The sequence below is a fragment of the Nelumbo lutea genome, chromosome 2, assembly GCF_056320005.1.
Source record: "Nelumbo lutea isolate HS-2025 chromosome 2, American lotus-T2T, whole genome shotgun sequence".
In the NCBI taxonomy this organism is placed as follows: domain Eukaryota; kingdom Viridiplantae; phylum Streptophyta; class Magnoliopsida; order Proteales; family Nelumbonaceae; genus Nelumbo; species Nelumbo lutea.
The window spans coordinates 7,317,815-7,338,403 of NC_142685.1; the positions used below are offsets into that span (position 1 = coordinate 7,317,815).

General features: G+C 37.1%; 1 protein-coding gene across 5 annotated transcripts in view; it reads left to right on the forward strand.

Moving 5' to 3' along the window:
- The first annotated feature begins 11,203 nt into the window (after positions 1–11,203).
- Positions 11,204–20,589, forward strand: part of LOC148868344 (alpha-taxilin-like protein) — a 37,967-nt gene continuing 28,581 nt past the window's right edge. The window contains exons 1-4 of one of the 5 annotated variants that reach the window (XM_088969421.1): positions 11,204–11,555; positions 11,918–12,394; positions 17,965–18,044; positions 20,437–20,545. In XM_088969421.1, coding sequence (XP_088825547.1) covers positions 11,923–12,394; positions 17,965–18,044; positions 20,437–20,545 — 661 coding nt within the window. In that variant the 5' untranslated portion in view covers positions 11,204–11,555; positions 11,918–11,922. Of the gene's footprint in view, positions 11,556–11,887; positions 12,395–17,964; positions 18,049–20,436; positions 20,546–20,589 lie in introns of all 5 variants that reach the window. The other 4 variants (XM_088969423.1, XM_088969424.1, XM_088969422.1 and 1 more) reach the window with 4 other exon arrangements.

Genomic DNA, 20,589 nt, shown 5'->3' on the forward strand with positions numbered 1-20,589 from the left:
CCAAAATAAATAAGTATAACATGAAACACTCTATACATATTAGGGTTGCTTCCAAAGTGGAAGTGCAAGGAGATCAAGGTAAAATAAGGCAAATAAAAGGTAATATAGTAAATAAAAAAAGTTAATAATATAACCTGGTGATCTTTCTAATCCAGAAAACTTACTTTCATGTACCTTGTTGGATGGGCAACCTTTGCCTCATTCTTTCTCCATACCACCCAAGTAAATCAAGAATACCAAAGGATACTCAATGACCAGGATCAAAAAATAAGAATGGGACATCACTATGTTGTTCATGGAGTTTCATGGATGAAGAGATCCTCCTAGGCTGCTACTTGTTTTGGTTTCTCAGCTTGGTCAGTTACTAAAAAGGATGTGGATGAGCCCAAAGGTAAGAACATAAAATCAACTAAATAACAGCATATTATATCCATTGTGGAGGAATAGTCTCTAAATTACCACCTGGAAGTCCCCCCTTCATTTGTTGGTAATTCTTTGTTCTCTTTTTCTTAAATATAATTACCTTGGCATCCAATGCCTGAAAGGAAAAAGAAAAAGGTTTTCACAAGTTGCTGAGAATGATGAGATAAGAAGATGTCAATCATACTGTAGTGTATTCTGTAAATGAGCAAATCTCTTATGTAGTCGTGTATCTAATGCTAACATTTCACACACCTTATCAAGTTAGATCAGTTTGATAAAAGCTTTCAAACAAAACTTAAAAGAATTGAGGAAAAAGGAATATATCCATTGTCTTATATGCTCTTCAATGGCTGCTGCACCTGTGAGCAACAATATCCGACAACATAGGTCTACTAATGAGGGTTTAAGTCCTTGATCCAAGCATGAGAACCCTGTTCAAAATCAACTGCAAGAGAAAATGGTGAGAAACATATCAATGCCAATCATGTATAGGTCAGTTCAAATGAATTTTGAGAGGTGATCAGCAACAAAATAAGCAGATGTAATAATGCTTCAAGATTTAAGGCTATGATGTTCTTTGAGTCTTTTCAAACCTAAAGGTGGAGGGAGGTACACATCATTACAGAATGATCAAGAATGCAATGATAAGCGTTTGGCAGTATCTTCAATTTGGGAGCCAAATCATTGGATCAAAGTATTCCAACTTCATTCACTTTACTTTTAAGTGTGCATGCATCATTATCAAGAGATGAAGCAAACGAAGAGGACTTGCATTGTAGACCATAATCAGAAGGCTCTATAGGATTAAAAAGTTGTAAACAACTTGAGCTCAATTAAAATACAAGAGGAAATGATGTTGACTATTCTTCTTGTGCCCCCTTAGGCCCAACTAGCCTTCAAAAGACCATCCAACCCCAAACCAGTTTCTAGAATCGGCTCTAATCCCCACTATGCAATCTGTCTTTTTTTGCTTTTTTTGAGTTTTAACCTCTGCAATCTGGCGGAGGGAAACATACAGCATCTCCACATAACATGTATCTTCTCTTACAGTGTATGGTGTCACATCTTGAAGCTATTTGCTATCAATTGGGTCACTCCCCCTATCATAGAATCGTTAATGTCTTCCTGGAAAATGGATGCTTTTAGCAGAAGGGAAAAGATTCTGTGACACACAGCACCTTCCACTATATGTTGGTGCATCTGGAAAGAAAGGAATAGCAACACTTTTGAATACCAGTCATCACCGACTGCACAAGTGCAGGGCAAGGTGGAAAGGACTTTAGTCAAGTGGGCTTCAGTCTACTTATATGCCTGTTCTCTAGTCACTGGAGTAGTATTTTGTGGGATAACAACTTTGTAATGTAAGGCTTTTCTTTCTAACATACTGCTTCTGTTTTGATGTAATTGGCTGTTGAGGCAACCTCTCCCTCAGCAACCTTTATCATTCTTTCTATTAATAGAAAGCTTCACCTTTTCTCAAAAATAAAAAAATAAAATAAAAGTTTTTAACCTCAACATTAGATGCCTGAGATTGAGATTAAACCAAGAAGGTAAATTGCAAATTCCTTGAGTTGTCTCCTCTACTAGTAAAAAATGTTTCCAGAGTGGTTATAATAAGCAACTTTTGGGGCCAACATAGACAGACAGGGCATTCAATCAAAACTAATCATTATCATTTCATTCTAGCAAATCTGCTCAAGCAATGCAATTCAAACGAGCTTTTCTATACAGAAACGTCATCATTCTTCAGTACCAGATCCCCAACAAGCTACAACCTTCTATTCACAACATGGACATTATGACTTCAACTACATCCCCAAGCCAAAGCCAGTATCGGTTTGTCATATGCGAACCTTCTCCCTGGCATTTTCTTTCATTCTCTCACTTACATGGTATTCTCCTTTTATGGAGCCATCATGGACTCCAACTGTTATTGGAGTCTAAACATTGCTATCTGATTTAGAAGACAAGGAAGAACAAAATCAATGGTTTTAAGGCCAGCAACAAAGGCCTGAACTAATGCCTCTTATGCATAATTAGTACCTAAGACTACTACAAAAGAGTGGCATGATTACTCTGGCTATAAGCAATCATACAGTCAACAATGCTCTGTTGCAACAATGATGAACAATAAATTATTATGGCACACCCCCAGCCGTGTGAAGTAAGAAAACATCAACCAAATAATTACTCAATGCAAAAGACCTGAGAAATATCAATATAAAAGAGAAAATTTTCCAAGGTCATAGAATTGAACCACTCACTTTAAATGACCTGAGAAATATAAATAAAAAAAGGGAAATTTTCAAAGTCTTCCAATAAAGTCACAGAGCCAAACCATTTACTTGAATCTCTAGTTTATTAGCAGACAAAGCCAGATGGCAATGATGATCTTAGAATCCATCCATATACTTTAATTTAGGAATAGTTTGCTTTTTCACCTACTCCCAAAATTCAACTTTACCAACAAAGAAATTAAGGTGTACTCATACAAGATGGAATCTATTCTTTACCAAAAAGCACCATAAACTTGTTATGAGAAATGTGATCAGTACATACTTTATAGTGATCAGGTCAAAACTCAAAATGGTATTCTCAAATGCACATTTGCTCCCAGATACCTAATAGGAATTTATTCTGTTTCAAATGGGAAGAATTATCTGAGCTAAAGAGTTTAATGATGCAGTTCCACCATTATTTGAGAAAACTCATAGGGAACAGTTAGACTTGTTATCTAGCTTTCCTGTACATGAAACAATACATGGACATGAGAATCTGATTAGGAGATCCCCATTGGATGAAAAATCAGAGAAAGTCTTTTTGGAACCAATTGCATTGCCTAATTGCAACACCATTCTTCCTTATCCTCCCTCTACATGGGCATACACCAACTTGAGAAGTAATGCATCCTTCTCAAAACCATTTGCAGCCCTTAAAGAGTGTAGGGATTCAAATGGTTTCACCCAAACTTATCAAAACACTCAATGACCATAATATCCTTATTTCATGCTTACATTATATGATGCCAACACAACTTAGACTCCCCATATAGCACATCCTCCAAGTTCCAAAAAGTAAATCCTACCAAAATTCCTACAAAGCACCCATTCCATGAATGAACTCTTTATGAACCAACTTTTATCCCCATCTAGGCTCCAAGACTGTAATTTGAACCACACTGTTCTCCTAATCCATGTTATATCTATGATATTTACAATGTATAATTTCTTACAAAATTCAACCACTATCTGAAATTTCTAACACCACCACCCTGTACTGTCATGGTATTAATCCCCTTGTACCCTAGGATACTGAGACTACATGCTTCTTCTAGTTGGCAAACTGCTTTTCATTCCATTAAGTGGTACTTTTGAATGTCAACATCACCTAACCATAACAAAACCTTTTGAAGCATGCAACTTATATATACAAATAATAACTTGCTTCTCTTAAGGATAAGTACTAAATATGCAAGCTTGAAATGTAATTTCTGATGACAGCCATTCTACCTACATCTAAGATAGAGATATTTTATTATTTTAGGTGACAAGCTCCCCTTATTTGACAATCGACCGGAAAAAAACAACAACAATGGAAACAATGATGAAGAATTTTTCCATGGGCATTAAATCAAGTTTAAAACCTAATCATTGGGCTAAAAATGACCATTCAGTGCAGCATAGCATGCTAAAGACAAAAGCTTCTATGTTTGAGGTTTGCGGGAATACCATACAGACATGTAGAGTGACCCAGTCATAACGAGGAAGACGTTAAGGTTGACATGAAGATGAAGTTTCAAGGATCATGAAATGTATAAGAAGGCCAGCATCCAATGTATAAATTTTAAAAACATCATACAATATGTTTGAAAAATTACAATGAGTTCTCTATAATCAGCTTAGACCATATGAAAATTTTTTAAGAGACCATAAGAACATGAAGAATGATACAATTTTGATAGGTCTGAATTAATAGAATGATATGATCAAAAGCAGATATGGATCTAAGTAGCACCATATCCTGTATTCATGGCTGATGTCAAAATGAAATAAAATAAAATAAAACTTGCCTCATAATGTCACTTTCACTGGTTTGATCTCTTTGTCTTCTCTCTAGCAATTAATTCTTGTTGTATTTTCAGCCGATGATTTGCTCTTGATGTGCAAGGGATGTTGTCCTCCTCTCAAGTCTCTCACAACCGTATAAATAAGAGTATTATGAGGTGCTATTCCTGAGAAAGACACTATATCTGAGTATCTTGCAACAACTGAGGAGAACTTTGCTACTTTAGAATGATTCTTTCCCATACTTTTCTCAACAAACTTGTGAATATGAATCTCACCCAATATAGAATCAATTGAAGAACACATTTTGAAAATGGAAGATAAGCAACAAGCCTAATAGCTTATGGGTGATAGTCACAGACCCATCCCTTATCACCTTCATCTTAAACCCTTCGTCAGCCAAATTTCTCATAAATACACAAAAGGAACCCCCAGAGTTTTAATAGGCTCCTAACCATGTGCATACAGGAAGAAGAGAGACTAAAACGATAAAGGCTTGAGATAGCTAATCTTGTAGTTAAAGGTAGTAAAAAGAAGGAGAAAGGTCCTGCAACAAAAGGCAAGGGTTGCAAAGACAACCAAGGGTAGAGTCACTCCTAAAATTGCTCTTCTTCTTACAAAAGAAGTGGACCTTTTACCTTGCCCTGAACTAATTTACAACCCATACCTTTTGTTGTAGCCTGTAGGACCTTACATCTTGTCGAAACTAGCTAGAAGATTGGCCATCTTGAGCATTTGTTTCTTTATTCTCTCTTCTTCCTGCACACACATAGTTAGGAGCCTATTAAAACTCCAAGGTTATTTTTGTGTGTTGTATAAAACCTTAAATAACATAAATTTGGTCGAAAGAGAGTAGGATCAAGGTGATGAGTAATAAGTTTGTGACTATCACCGCTAGGCCATTAAGCTTTGTCGTTTATATATTTCATTTCCAAAATGTGTTTTCTAACTGATTTAGATTGAGCAAGCTTTGTATTCACAAGTTTGTTGAGAGGAGTCTAGGAAATAATTTTTTTTCAGAAGCAACAAACAATTGCTGAGAGATACCCGAACACGGTGTCCTCACAAAAAGCACCCATAATACTCTTATTTATACAATCCTTAATTATCATTTTTATTGGTTTAGTGGATTTCTAAGTAATCCTTCTTTTAAGAAGACCCTCATTAGAAATTACAGGTTTTTCTTCTTTCTGTAGAACCAAGTCTAGGTCCCCACAACCAAGGTTGCCAATTCATGAAAGCTATCTCCGTCTAGGATGGGAAGTAAATTCAAATCAGCCACGTCTAAATTAGCTGCAAAAGTAATCATACATCAGGATACATGTCACATGAAACAAAAATTGCAATTAGGTCTATCCTTTGAGCATTCAACCAAACCTTTGGGCATTTGGAAATCTCTCCCTCTTAAGCAATACAAAATATGCACTAAACATTCCACCATTAAACATATGATTGTTTGCCTTTGGGCCCACACAATCAAAGGTTTAATAACTAAATATATTGGCATAGAAATAACATCACATTCAAGCAAACCCAGGTTGCTTTCGTTAAGCCCAAGTTTAATTAAATTATCCACGTGCCAATATTAAAACCATAAATTAAACTCTAGTCTATCAAATATGTTTGGGTTTCATTTCCTCAACCCAATGGTTTAGGTCCTTAAAATACCCTTGAATGGCTAGCTGATTTAATAATGAACCAAACCACCCATTGGTTCAAGCATAAACCAATCTTGATTTGGACATTAAAATAACCGGTTCATATTGGTTTGGTTTATAACATTAATAAATAAAACCCAACTTCAAGTCCAAAAGTCAAAATAGAGTCAATTTAGGCCCAATAGTGAATGGGCCCAACAAGATCTCAATACATGAACAAGAGAATCAATTATTTGCAAATACTGTGGTCCAATCTAGCAAAAATCAGTTTCACCATGGCTACCAATGTTTAATGTAGCAAGTCTCAATCCATTTCTCTTTAGTTATCAGCACCAGAAACCAAAACAGTTTAGGGAATCTGCATAGATTTAACTATTACAGCTCCCCTCAAATGGAGCTTAAAAGGTTCAAGTCAAAACAAACAGGTTGAACCCCAAATCAAATGAACTGTTCGGCTTAGGTACCCCACTAGATTTAAGTTACAATACAAAGTCATTACAAATAATATTCAGTTTTTTATTAATCAAAGCACATGACGACTTTGATTCACTCTCTGGTCTAGCAGGGAGCATCAAAACTGAATACCATTGATAAATGAAGGATGGACGTTGAAATAATCTATGCAATCAGCCTTGGTTCCCAAGAAATCCCAGTAAATAATCATTAACAATTGGTATCTTTGAGACCGAAATAGAATTGGCTGTGGTGCTTTGTCTTGGTGAAATAGAATCAGGTTTGATATACTACTAACTCAATACTTTAACATCGTATCATTCATCATAAACTGTCAACCAAATAAACAAAACAGAGTCACCAAATAATCTTGCTAACATTAACATGATAAAATTAACAATGTTAATGGTGGGATTAATCCCCATCAACATGGCTTGTAACATGAGTATTGCCTTTAGAATCTCGGCATCAAACACTAAAAAATATAAAATATAACTTGAACAAATATGTGAGAAGAGAACAATATAGCAACTAAATCAAGACACGGTGTAGGATTACAACAAACAATGATTCCTAATAAAACAATGAAATGATAATTAGCTAAATATGGTATAATGGCCATTGTATAGGAGGACCATTAGTTTTGGAGATTCAACAGTGACGAGCAATGGTCTGATACCAATGTAAAACGACCATGGAGAAAGATTCCACAAATGATCTAAGCAGTTATCATGCATAGTATTCATGATATATCAAAATAAGTAAAATAAGATTAAAAAAAAGCTCACCTCCTGACGCCATTGCCACTGGTTTGATCTATTTGTCTTATCTCTAGATTTTCTTTGACTGTGTAGGGGCTGGTGTTCTCCTCTCAATGTCTCAAATGGAAATTTTTCTTCACATACTGATGATAGGCACACTATCAACTACAATAGAGTATGGGAACACGCTCAAGGAAAGGGTGACCTTCAACGCCGATATGGATGGCAGTTCCTCTTATCATGATATGTGATGATTGAGAACACATCTCAACGAGTTTCCTAAACTCTCTCCAACTTTATCTCCACTATCGAGCGACCTGTAATTGAGTTCGGTTGGGTTTAACTTAACTATCCCTTTGTTTTTTTCTAACTAAATAGATACAACAAGAAAATTTGGATATAGATATAAGCCAGGTAGGACCTCCGGGAAGGAGAGTAAGGATTTCACTTTTAGAAAGTACTTATTTCAACAATTACTTCTTTTAGACATGGCCACACGTTATGTGGTTTTTAAGTACTTAGAGGTGTTTAGTAAATAAGTGTGGAAGAAGTACTTCTTGTTAAAAAAAACACTTCTTAAAAAAGTGACATGGATGTGACTTTTTTTCGGCACTTCTTGAAGAAGTGTTTCTTCATTTGAATGGGACGAACATGTCCCTCTGTTTTTCAATGATAAAAATACCCCAATGCGAGGTTATCCTCCTCCTCCTCCATTCGAGGCCCTACAACATACCAGGCAGCGACGACATCTGTTGCAGGTCCATCGACGACATTCAACGGTGAGCAAAAAATGGCTAGTGGACCTGTCAATTTTGCTCTTATCTTCGTTTTTTTTTTTTGTAGTATTCCGTTGATTTGAGGCTATTTTTTGCATTTTCTGAAGTCTGAAACTCTCATTTTCTCTATGGTTGCAGATCTGTGTTTGGACAACTTCAACGGCGATATCCCATCGTCCAACCACCGATGAATAGAATGTGAGTTTGCCCAAACTCCTCCCCTCCATGTTTGTTTTTTTTGGATGATTATTACTCTTTATTTTTTGTTCATATGAGAAATCTGAAATTCTTTTGGGCGTTTTTTTTGTTATAAATCATGCAAAAAAATTGCTTAAGTTTGATGAATATTTGTAAAAATTGTGCATTGAAAGTGCTTTCTAGAAGGAATTTGTGAAAAATGGTCATTAAAAGTGCTTTTTAGAAGTAATTTGTGAAAACTACTCCCCAAAAGCACTTTCTATAAGTATTTTGTGAAAACAAGTCCTTAAAAGTGCTTTCTATAAATAAATTGTGAAAACTGCTCCCTAAAAGCACTTTTTGAATGTATTTTGTGGAAATTGCACCTTAAAAGTGCTTTTTGGAAGTAGTTTGTAAAAACTACTCCTCAAAAGCACTTCTTGAAAGTACCTTGTGAAAAATAATCCTTGAAAATTCTTTCCGGAAATACTTTAGTGAAAATTGATCATTGAAAATGCTTTTTGGAAGTATTTATTATTTGTTGTTGTTGTTATTATAATTATTATTATGATGATGATTATTATTATTATTATTACTAGTTATTAATTTTATTATTATTATTATTATTATCCATGTGTCACTCCATGTGTGGGCTCACGTGAACTCTCATGTGTCATAATATAGTGATGTGGCGATTTTCATTAAAATGTATGTTATAATAATATGAAAAGCATTGTTTATAATTAGTATGTGCGGAGCGAAGGTTAAAAGTGATATTTAAGCTAATATAAGCACTTGTGGGCAAAGTAGTTCGCCAAACATCCCTACCCCAATAAGTGCTTAAAAACATAATAAGTGGTTGGCAAGTGGGTTACCAAATAGTCTTCGGGCCCTATTAAAATAAGCACTTATAAAAAATAATTGTGCAATAAGTACTTATTTTCCAAACATAACCTCAAATAGATTACAACAACATCTTGGGTGAAGTAACTAACAAACAATAAAAACATGTATGGCCACATTCATATCCATAGAGAAAAAGAACAAAACAATTGCTCCAACAACTTATAAGCATAAGCCATATATTCTCATTCCAATCCTTACAAAGGGGTAAATTACAAAGACCTCCGTACTATGGGGATAGTGACAAAGGCGATATTTGGCATCATTGCCATTTTTTTAGAAAACGGCACCATGTAGGCACCACGTCAGAGAAAACGGTGCTGGAAGCAATGCCCTTGTGTTTGGTACCATTTTCTAAAAAAAAAAAGTTGCTTCAGACCATGCCTTGGAAATTGGGAAAGTGTGGTATGGAGCATCGCCAAATTTGATGTTTTTTATGAAAACAACGCATTGCTACCAATGATGCAATGACGTGGCATCAATTTGGCATCATCTTGGAATTTGGATAATAAGATAAATGTTGAAAACGTTGTTGCCAGCACAAGTACCAAACAAAACCAGTGTTGTTTTATCAAAAAAACGCTTATGTGACAGCATCGGTTTCAAACAAAAATAAGCACCATTTTTTCTGAAAACTGTGCGATGTTCCCAACACCAATGCCAAACACTTACAAAGACCTAATTGTTCAAAAAAGAAAAGAGGATTCTCATCTAATTGTTCGAGCTTTCTAAATGCCCAAATTACACTTTTCTAATTTATTTTACCTTTTCTTAATTTAGGAAATCATCCTTTTTTAACACTATGTATTGTTCATACTGTTTGTCCCACCAATTAATATATATAATATAACCGGGGATGGGCCAACTCGCCCCCCGATTAATATATATATAATATAATATTAAATATTATATAATATAATTATATATTACATTTATAATAATTATTATTCATTTTTTAAAAGATTAAAACTTAAAAAACACTTGAATAATAAAAGGCTTGTCAGTTCGTCTTTGTTTTCGTCTTCGACAAAACCCTAGGTTTTTCTTCCTTTGTTAGTTCGTCTTTGTCGCCGATTCGTCGACCGCTGACTGTCGTCGCTAACTATTGCACTTGCTCATCGCCGTCGAACATCAGACAGACGACAGAGATACTCGAGTTTCAATAGAGGACATAGAAGAGATACTCAAAGAAGAGTTTCGCCATTGTCGCTGACTGTCGTCGTTGTCGCCTCGCCCTTTAGATTATCTCTCATCGTCAACCTTAGCTCTCACAATGGTCCTCTCTCTCTCTCTCTCTCAGACTCTCATTCTCAGTCTCTCGGAGACTTAAACTCAGTCTCCAGTTCATCGAGGGTTTGGGTCTTCGACAGGGATGGAGGGGGGATCCCCGTCGGGGATCGGGGATCGGGGACAGGGATGAGGAGTGATTTGGGGGTTGGGGTCGGGGATGGAGAATGTAGTCCCCGCCCCGAACCTGCCCCGTTGCCATTCCTAGGCCCAACATGAAGTTGACTTCGAGTTGGGTTGGGTTGAGTAAGTTGGGTTGGTGGTTTAGAACTTAGAGTTAGGCTAGGGTCGATCCAACCCGACCTAACCCGGCCCTACTCGCAGCCCTAAAAACTATGCTCACATAGCGTTGAAAAATGCCTATAGGGTAGCAATCGGCAAAGGTCAAAAAAAAAAAAACGTTTTCTGATAATCATTTCCACACACTTTTCAGGAAACGACCATTGGTTCCACACAGACGCATGGCTATGTCATCGTCAAACAGCCAAAACTTGGATCGGGATTTGCTGCGCGCACGGTATGAAAAAGATAATACACTACCACAATCGTACATCAGGAACATCTCTGTTGGGTTCATAGGAAATGTTCACAATATGCGGCTGTAATGTCATTGTACCGTGTGCAAGCGTTTGCGTACGGTGGATCCGGCTCCATGTCTCCCGAAGAAAAGGGTATTGATCGGAAGGTTCAAATCGTTTACCAACCAAAAAGTTATCGATGGGACCCGCCGGATTCGGGGCGTCGGAGGTGCCGTCGTCTGTTTATTTCACAGATGTGTATCCATCCCCGCTGTCGCGGGTTACCCGGAACAACATGATGGGAACCTGGCAAGTGGCAACCTCTCTCCTGCTAAGATTTTCTTATTTCCAGATCCCAGCACTAATATAGTAATATACAGCATTCACACACACAGTAATTGAATCAGCGGAAAAGCCACCATTTACAGCTATACGGTGGCTCGATCCTTCTTTCTATTTCGACTCCATTGGTCACTGACTCACTGTTCCAAACGATCACATACTCGGTCTCTCTCTGCTCTTCGTCTTTTCACTGGTAAGAACGCCTCCTCATCGATGTATTCTTTAGAAATACCGAGAGAAAGAAAAAAGGATTTGGCCATCTGTTTATAAACCATAGTTTGTGTTGATGGATTTATGGTTCCAATCTGTGTTGAGCGATTGCGATTTCTGTTCACATAGGGACATCTTCGATTGATGTAACTCTACGTTTTTTTTTTTTTCCTGGAACATTGATTTCAGAAGTTCAAAGTGAATATTTACTAATGGCAAAAAAGGATCCATTGGAACCGTGATTAGGGTTTTGGTTTTGTTGTTACGTATACATTGTCATTTCCATCGTCACACTTATTAATATTGTTATTATAGATTTTGAGACATTCAGGTTTCACGGTGCAGGCTAAATGGAGAACTCACCTGCAAATCAACTTCCGGAGGTGGATTCGTTGCCCGACGGGTTCGTTGAGAGCTCCGCGGAACCATTGGCTCCTCGAACACCAACACTCTATCAAGAGAAGCAGCAAGCGGATTACAAGGACATGTTATTGAAACTTGATCGTTCCAATGACTCGACGAAACATGAATCGTCGTCATCGGCTGCTGACTCTTCAGCGGCCAATGAGATTCCATTAGCCGATACAAGAGGCGATAAGGTGGAAAAGCTGAGAACATTTCCGGTTCCCTTGTCGGATTATGAAGAAGTGGAAAACAAAGGTTGCCCGGAGGTGGGGGAAAGTGGATTGGTCACTCCTGAACCGGCCATCAATGATTCAGAGTCTTCATCCACGATACCCGAGTGTGACAAATATATAGCAGGTTCAGCTCATGGAAACGAACACGTTGAGGGGGATGGGGACCTTCAAGCTTCGGAGAAAGGTATCTGTCTTTACCTTGGATGCTCTTTGTCACTCCAGGCCCTATAAGCTATGAAACACGAATGACAAAGAACTCCATCTTCTACCATTTTACCTTTTTCGTTTTATGGAGGGGGAGACGAGTGAAAGAGAAATATGGATTTCTAATATCTGTCTTTACAACGGATGCTCTTTGTCACTCCAGGTCCTATAAGCTGTGAAGCATGATTGACAAAGAACTCCATCTTCTATTATTTTGCATTTTTTTTTTCAGTTTAAGGAGAAGAGCATAAATGAAGAAGAAACATGGATTTTAACAAAGTTGTCATTGGAGTCTCTGAATTAAGTTCTAGTTCCGACTTTCTACATGGACTCCTTCCAAACAGGCAGCTAGTCCAGAGAATGACATCTCATCATCCTAGTAGAAGGTCATTAAATCTGGTCTACATGCATCAAATAAATTCGCTCTATTGTATTTTTCAATATTCTCTTCCAATCCAGAAGCATCAACGCAGCATTAGAAGGGGGGGAATCCATGCAGGATGCCAGTCGTTTGCATTAACATGTATAATTGTGAAACTTGATTTACCCATCTGTTCATGCTTTTATAAAGAAGCAGGAGATGCATTTAGGATGGCTATTGCAATATCATGTAATATCATTTACAACCTATTAATGAACTTACTAAATCTTGCAATATCATTTAAGATACATCCCTAGAGGAGTATGTTCAGTTGTTCATATGCCTAATTGGAAATGCCAAAAGATCAAATGGAAGACAGGGGATTGGTAGGATCCTAGGCCTTGATCATTCGATATGTTATACTTGTCCTAGTGTAGCTTTCCTTTTTTGGTATTACATAAAACACATTAGAGGGGACTCATGGTGGGGACAGAGCAGGATGCATGTGAGGCTCACAGTTCTGCAGGCTTGATCCTGTGCCTCCTTTTTTTTTTGGAGTGATGCCAAGTGACCATCTCAACTACTGGGTCATCAGCTAGTGTAACTTGAATACTTAAAAAACATGAGGTTAATTGCAGTTAGAAAGGATCTGAAGAGTGAAGACTGATGTTTCATAACTGATATAAAAAGGACTGATATATCATAAAGAAGATATTCCCTCTGATAAAGTGGTAATGTGGGATATTATTTACCAGCCACCCCAGAATAGTAGGGTTGAGGCTTTATAATACGTATTTTCCATTTGCACTTACGTTATCATTATTTATTATTTTTGGTGAGCAACAGTACAGGATGGTTTGTTGTTGTGATGGGAACTTCACCCTATCCAGAGTTTTGGATGACCAGATACAAAGACAAACAGCCATTATTCTGAATACCCTTGTTTACTTGCTAAAACTTGAAATTCACAATTCACTCTGGCCTAGGTATTCCTCATGCAAGAGTTTCTTTTGTAAGTCATGGTTTAGCCAAGGAATCAGCTAGGCTCTGGCTGATTTAGGTGTCCATTGAACAAATCGTTTACGTTGGCAGCCAGAGTTCAAGCTTCTCTAATCAGAAATCCAAGTGTCCATGGTACTTCTTCCACTTCCTTTAACCATTTTTTTTGAAACAGGTAAAGTATAATGTCATTAAAGGAGAAAAAGAGAACAAAACCATGTACAACAAGAAGCTGTACACAGGGATTTGCAAAATACTTCTCAAGCAACTCTATACCCCTAGCCTTGCTTTACAAAAAGATATTCTCATGTACAAAAAACGTGTTGTAATTTCCATTCTTGAATAATCTGTTTACAGAAAAATTATCAAAAAAAAAAAAAGAAATTCTGTTTACAGAAAGCCAAGACATCATTTTGCCCACTACTCTCTGAAACATTGTGTCGGGGGAGCTGTGCTTGTTCTTGAGAACTCTTGCATTTCTTTCCTGCCATAAACACCAAAAAACAGCTGCAGGTGCCGTGTTTCAAGCCAACTTTGCTTTCGATGATAAACCCCCTAAACTCGAACATTTTACAAAATCCATAACCGATTCCGGGCAGCAGCTCTTTATCTCAAACAGGTTCCAGATTTTAAACCACACTTCTTGGGCAAAGCCAGTGTAATAGAAGGTGATTCACAGATTCCTTTAACCAATTTATGACTGGACAATTTCCTTTAACAGGTAGTTCTGTGCATCCAATTAATAAAGCAATTTTTTTAAACCTTGGGTTACTGCCAACACTTCTACTTTAAGGAGTTTCCAAGACAAGCCAGCTTGAAAAACCTAGAAGGGTGTTCCCTTGTAATTTCTACTAGCTCCTCCAATGTTTGAAGCCCCTGAGTTGTTTATACTGCACCTATTAAAGTTCCACTTCTTCTGCTCATCCCTGGTGCTTTCCCTTCCATATTCCTTTATTGTCTCCTATTTGAAAAACCTGCTATAATCTCCCAGTCTCTCAGTGGGTCATTGACAGTAACTTCTTTGAATTATTATAGGTCAAGACGTAATAGATGATTCTTGCCATAGTGTGATCAATTAAATAGTGCATGTTTTGTTTTTTGTTCTTGAGGATTCTTATATTCCTCTTCCCCCCAATTTCACATGGTTGCTTCTCTAGTACCTTACTGCAAGATTTTCAACCTTCTTGTGCATGAAGAAATTAATGGAGTAGAGAACACACACACATGTTTAATGGTGGCATCCATGATGATAAAAAATGAGGAAAAATTGGCTCCTTACTTGAGAGATGCAAACTAGCAAGACAAGGGTACGTAATTTGTGCTCTCCCCACTCTTAATACATGGGACAGACACATGAGGGGACAAAGACCAACTATTTTGCCTTTGTTGGAGCATCTCACATCACAAGTTGTTCCTCCCAACAAAATGCATTTACCTTTTGAGGAGAAGGGCTAAGCTTGTTCCCCTCAAAATTATTTTGTTTTGTTGGGAAGTGTTTTATGGAAAATTCAATACTCTAGACTGCCTACAAAAGAAGAAGCCTTTTGTGTGCTTGTCCACTAACTGGTGTGTTCTTTACAAAGCTAATGGTAAGGACTACTTCCACTTTCTAATTTCTTGCTCCTTTGTTGTTGCTATTTGGGATTGGATTTTTTCCTTATTTGGTCACATGTGGAATTTACCCACTGATGTAAGTCTCTTTTCGACCTGTTAGTTTTGTATTGACCACAAAAAGAGGGAGGATTATGTGGAAATGCATCAGAGCAGCTGCACTTTGGGCAATTTGGGAGGAAAGAAATGCAAGGATTTTTCAAGAAAAGGAATGGAGTCTCTTGAATATCAAAGAGTGCATCTTAACAAGGGCAATTCGTTGGTTGGGAACTTTAGAATCTTTCCATTTGTTCTCCTTTGATGACTTAGAAGGAATTGGCTAGAGGTGGCTAATAGCTCCCTCAAGAAGGAAAGGACTTCTATAGTATGGACTCTGCCGCTGGAAGGTTGTGTAAAACTGAATTTTGATGGAAGTAGTCAAGGCAATCCTAACCCCTTGGGTATAGGAGGGGTTTTGAGAGATAAGGACTGTAATATCTTAGCCTTGTACTCGGGCCCGGTGGGAATAGGAGACTCAAATAGGGCTGAATTGTTGGCAGCTTTACAAGGTATTCAGATTGCTAATCAACTTGGTGTTGAGAACCTTCAAATTGAAGGAGACTCCAAGGTTGTTGTGGGTTGGTTAACAGATCTGAGCTCAGTCATTTGGTGCTACAAGAACCTCTCAAAGAAGGTCAGATGGTTATTAAGAAACATGGATGTTAGCATACAGTGGGTTGGCAGGTCTGCAAACGCTGTGGCAGATTATCTTGCTAAACAAGGGCTTTAAGGGAACATTTTTACTGGGCTGCCTTGTAATATTTATCTATAGTGCTATGTGGTTTTCACTTTATAAGGGAGGTCGCACCTTGCACTTCTCAGTGGGATGCTTGTAACAGTTATTGTATTTTCTTAATAAAATTCATCTTCAATTATAAAAAAAGTAATTTAGGGAAAATGTTGACTTGATGGATGGGCTTAAAAAAATCAAGAATGGGAATAGGAACATTTTGATTTGCACTTATGTTATTATAACAGAAAAGTATATTTGCTATTATCATCATCAGAGTCTTATCCCAACTGTTTTAGTTGGCTACTAAGGTAGTTCATACTTGAATTCTTATTAGACTAGTAAATTTACATGTGTAGCTCATGAAGGATATCAACAACTTGGAAAACACCCTTATTATTTGTGCCTTCTTTAGGACAAGAGGTGGAAAATTAGTTCAGTATGGCAGCAACAAAATATTTAATGCAGAAAAGCGTACTTGCTTTTGTGGAAGGCAAGGTATCTATCTCAAAGTGGGAAAGTGGTGTTTAAGAAGTGTACTTGCAGCGGTGCCTACTCAAGTCCTGTCAGGGTGTCTAAGACAGAGGGAAAAGAAAATGAGGGAGTTTTTATGGAGGGGGTGGAAGGATGAGTTCAAGTTTCATCTAGTTGATTGGTAAAGAGTTTGTGGACCCATGAAGGCAAGAGGGCTGGGCATTAGAAATTTGAAGAACTTTAACAGGGCACTATTAGGGAAGTGGTACTGGAAATTTAGTGAAGAGCCAAGCAGCTGATGCGGGAGATCGATATAAGCCAAATTTGGGGTAAGGGATAGTTTGAAACTGGATGCAATATCCAGTCTTTTTCTTATGGCGTATCAGTTTGGAAAGGCGTTCGAAAGGCATATTTCAAACTTCCCCCAGGAATAAGGTATCAAGTTAGAGAGGGTAACAGAATAATGAGGTGCTCGATAAAGATGTGAGCACTTTATCTTGGCTTTTAGTGGTTCTATGACTTCTATCTATTGAGGATATATTCAACAGATGAGGTGAGGGCCCTCCTTACAAGTGCTTTTATTGCAAAGCATCTTTCAATTTTCTCTCTAGCCATATACTCATAAAAAAAACTCTCTAGCCATAGAAGGAGCTTTTATAAATGTTATTAGGTGGTGCCAGGCCCTAGGTGGTGAGTTTTGGCATCCATGGTTGAAGTACTGACATGATGTGCCCCATATCAGGAATATTGTGTCGTATCATATCTTTTGATCACCAATACAACCTATATTAGGAGTTAGGGGGTTTGGATGTTTTAAAACAGTGAAGGACAATGTGACAGGACCGCTGTCAAAAGGTGAGACAAAAAAAGTAAAAAAATAAACAGTTTATAATTTAAATGAGCTGAACTCTCAATATGCAAAAATTTGCAAATCAAGAGTATTGATACTTTGATCCATGTTGGCGTCTTGCTGCGCTGAGGATTCAAATTGGATGGATCTCAGAGAGATAAATGCTACAGTTGATAATCTAGCAAAATCTGGTGCAGAGGTTTTTGTTTATTTGTCTCTGTATGCCTATGTCTCTTTGCCTGAGTATTTTTTTTATTCAGTGAAGTTGTCTGTGAATAGCTATTTTTGTATACATGCTTTGATTTCCCATTTCCGACTCTGATGTGCACATTAGCAAAAATATTTTTGATATTGGGGGGGGGGGAGTGTGCTAGAAGGCAGAAATGTGTTTCATACTTGTTTCATAGCATGACTTGTTGTTAGTCCAGAACTACTTTAACGCAAGATATGCTGTTCCTTACTCTCATCTCCTGTGCTTCTGTGAAGGGTTGTTGAAGCCACAAGATGGAAATTTGAAGGAAACTTCAACAGCTGAAAGCAATGAAACTCAGAGGAACAGAAAGCTAGTCAGTAATATTCTGTTACTTGATTCAAGTTGGGTTCTATGCATATGACTGAAATATTAATCGGAAGTGATGCCCTTTCCTACCTGAAAACTAAGTTCAAATATTTTGCAGTCGCGCAACTTCAAATGGTTTATGCTTATTCATACTGAGGATTGATGCTATAGTTTGTTTTTACATGCAATTGGAACTCTTCATTGCTTGTTCAGCATCTAATTCCCTTGAGGAAATATTATTTGGTGATCCTAATGAATACGAATTATTTATGACTTAAGATGGCATTTGGTGTGGCTTCCAATATAGGTGGTTCTGATTCTCATTAAACAGAATCACAGCATTGTTTACAAGTGCCACACCAGTCTGTTAATGCAATTGATTTCTGTGACCATAGAAGCCAACTATTTGATGATAACAAAAATTGACCATATTGCATAATCTGAGAAAGCTGCTGCTTGCTGATTTCTGTGAAACAAGAGGTTGCAAATTACTTGATTTTGCTCATATTGCTTCTTCAGAAATCACAAAAATTGGTATTGCTGCCATTGCCAAATGCCACTGAAATCTGTTGATTGATAATTGATCCTTGGGTCTTTAAGGCTGCATTTGGAAGAGGTGTAAAACCTCACCACCGGTTTAGTTTTGTCGGTGTTTGTTTGGAGTGTAAATCAAGATCAATGTAAAACTCCACTCCGGTTCAGATTTGTTGGTGTTTGGATGGAGTGGAGTTTTACATCATAAATCAATGTAAAACGTCACTTATGATGAGGTTATACATTGATTATCGATGTAAAAACTACATCGATAAAATCAATGTGCGTTTGGAAGAGGTGTAAAACCTCACCACCGGTTTAGTTTTCTCGGTGTTTGTTTGGAGTGTAAATCAAGATCAATGTAAAACTCCACTCCTGTTCGAGTGGAGTTTTACATCGTAAATCAATGTAAAACGTCACTTATGATGAGGTTATACATTGATTATCGATGTAAAAACTACATCGATAATAAAATCGATGTAATACTATATCAATAAGCATGTTTTTTCTATGCTCAACAGTTCACATTTTCGAATGGTTCGGTGTGAAACGTTATCAATGGACTTTTACATCGATGATGTTTTACACTGCTTCCAAACGCAGCCTAAGAGCTCTCTCTATTCAATATTTGAGGATGAAATTTCTTTTCTGTAAAATATGAAAATTTCTTTTCTGTAAAATCATATTTTGCAGAAAAGAAGCAGTCATCTGGGTAGGCAATGGGAAATACTAGGAAATATGTAGGTAATTGCTTGAAGGGCAGGGTTTAGCTGACCCCATATAGTTGGGATAAGGCATGGGTGATGATGATGATGCTTGAAAAGTAGGGTTTAATCATGTAAGTACTGGGGTTGGGATATGGTGAGGTATGTAAGGAAAAATTTATGTTATTTAAACTTTAAAGAAAGTTGGGGTCTGTATCAGCTATCAATTTCAGGGGCTTAACTAAAAATTTGAATAAATTTTTGTTTTATCTGGGTCTATGGTTTTCACCATGTAACTCTTTTTTTTGAACCATGAAACCTTTGTTGGGAAGAAGAAATAATTGGTTGTTTTTGTTTTTCTATTTGTAAGATTGCGTGCAACCTTTTCTTCTGGTTCTTGTACTTGTAAGGTTCAATCTTTACATTTATAGTGAATACTTATAAAGGACAACTTCTTTCCCATAATATGTGACTGATAGATTAAGGCTCTGCTGGGTTTTGTTCCTCCATGCTTCAGGAATTACAGTGTCAACTGTCAACCTTGGTTTCTTTATGAAAAAGTAGGACAGAATTATTGACTATTCCTCATCCACTCTTAAAAGATTCTACATTTTAAACCTTTACATGAGCTTTATCCCATCTCTGTCATCAATAAAAATTGCCATTTTTCATTGATGACTAATAAAAAGGCCATTACCCAATGTTGGCCCCATCTATCTGGGGTCTTGGGAGGGGTAGACTGGATACAGTCCTACCTCTGGCATTTCTGTTTTTCTTTTTTTTTTGCACAAATTGGCGCTCTCGCACATGTCAGCCCGAGATTTTACCATTACACCAAGTAATTGTCCCTCATTGAGAACTGATAAATGATTTATTAATCATGAAATAAAGAACAAATGGCTAATAGAATTCAAGACATCGTCATCATCTAGGCCTTATCCCAACTATATGGGCTCAGCTACCTGAATCCTGTTTTGCCATTCCTTTTTGTTTAATGACATATCCATTGTTAAATTATTAGCGTTTATATCATTTCTTTCCTTTTCTAAGAGTTGGCAAAGTTATTAGATAAGAATCTTTATGATCTTGTTATTGCTAAAAAAGAAATCTTATTATAGGAATACTCCTTATCCTAACTTATAATGCTCATTGTTGCCTTAGGAAGCCTTTGAAACAAAACGCAAGAATGCAAAACGAAGCTTGAAGTCGGATAAGGAGTTATTAGAGTTCACCATGAAGTATCAACAAGTTGTTGCAGAAAGAGATGCAGGTAAGAAGTAGCAATTTCTCACAAATTTTTGTGGCATTTGAAGG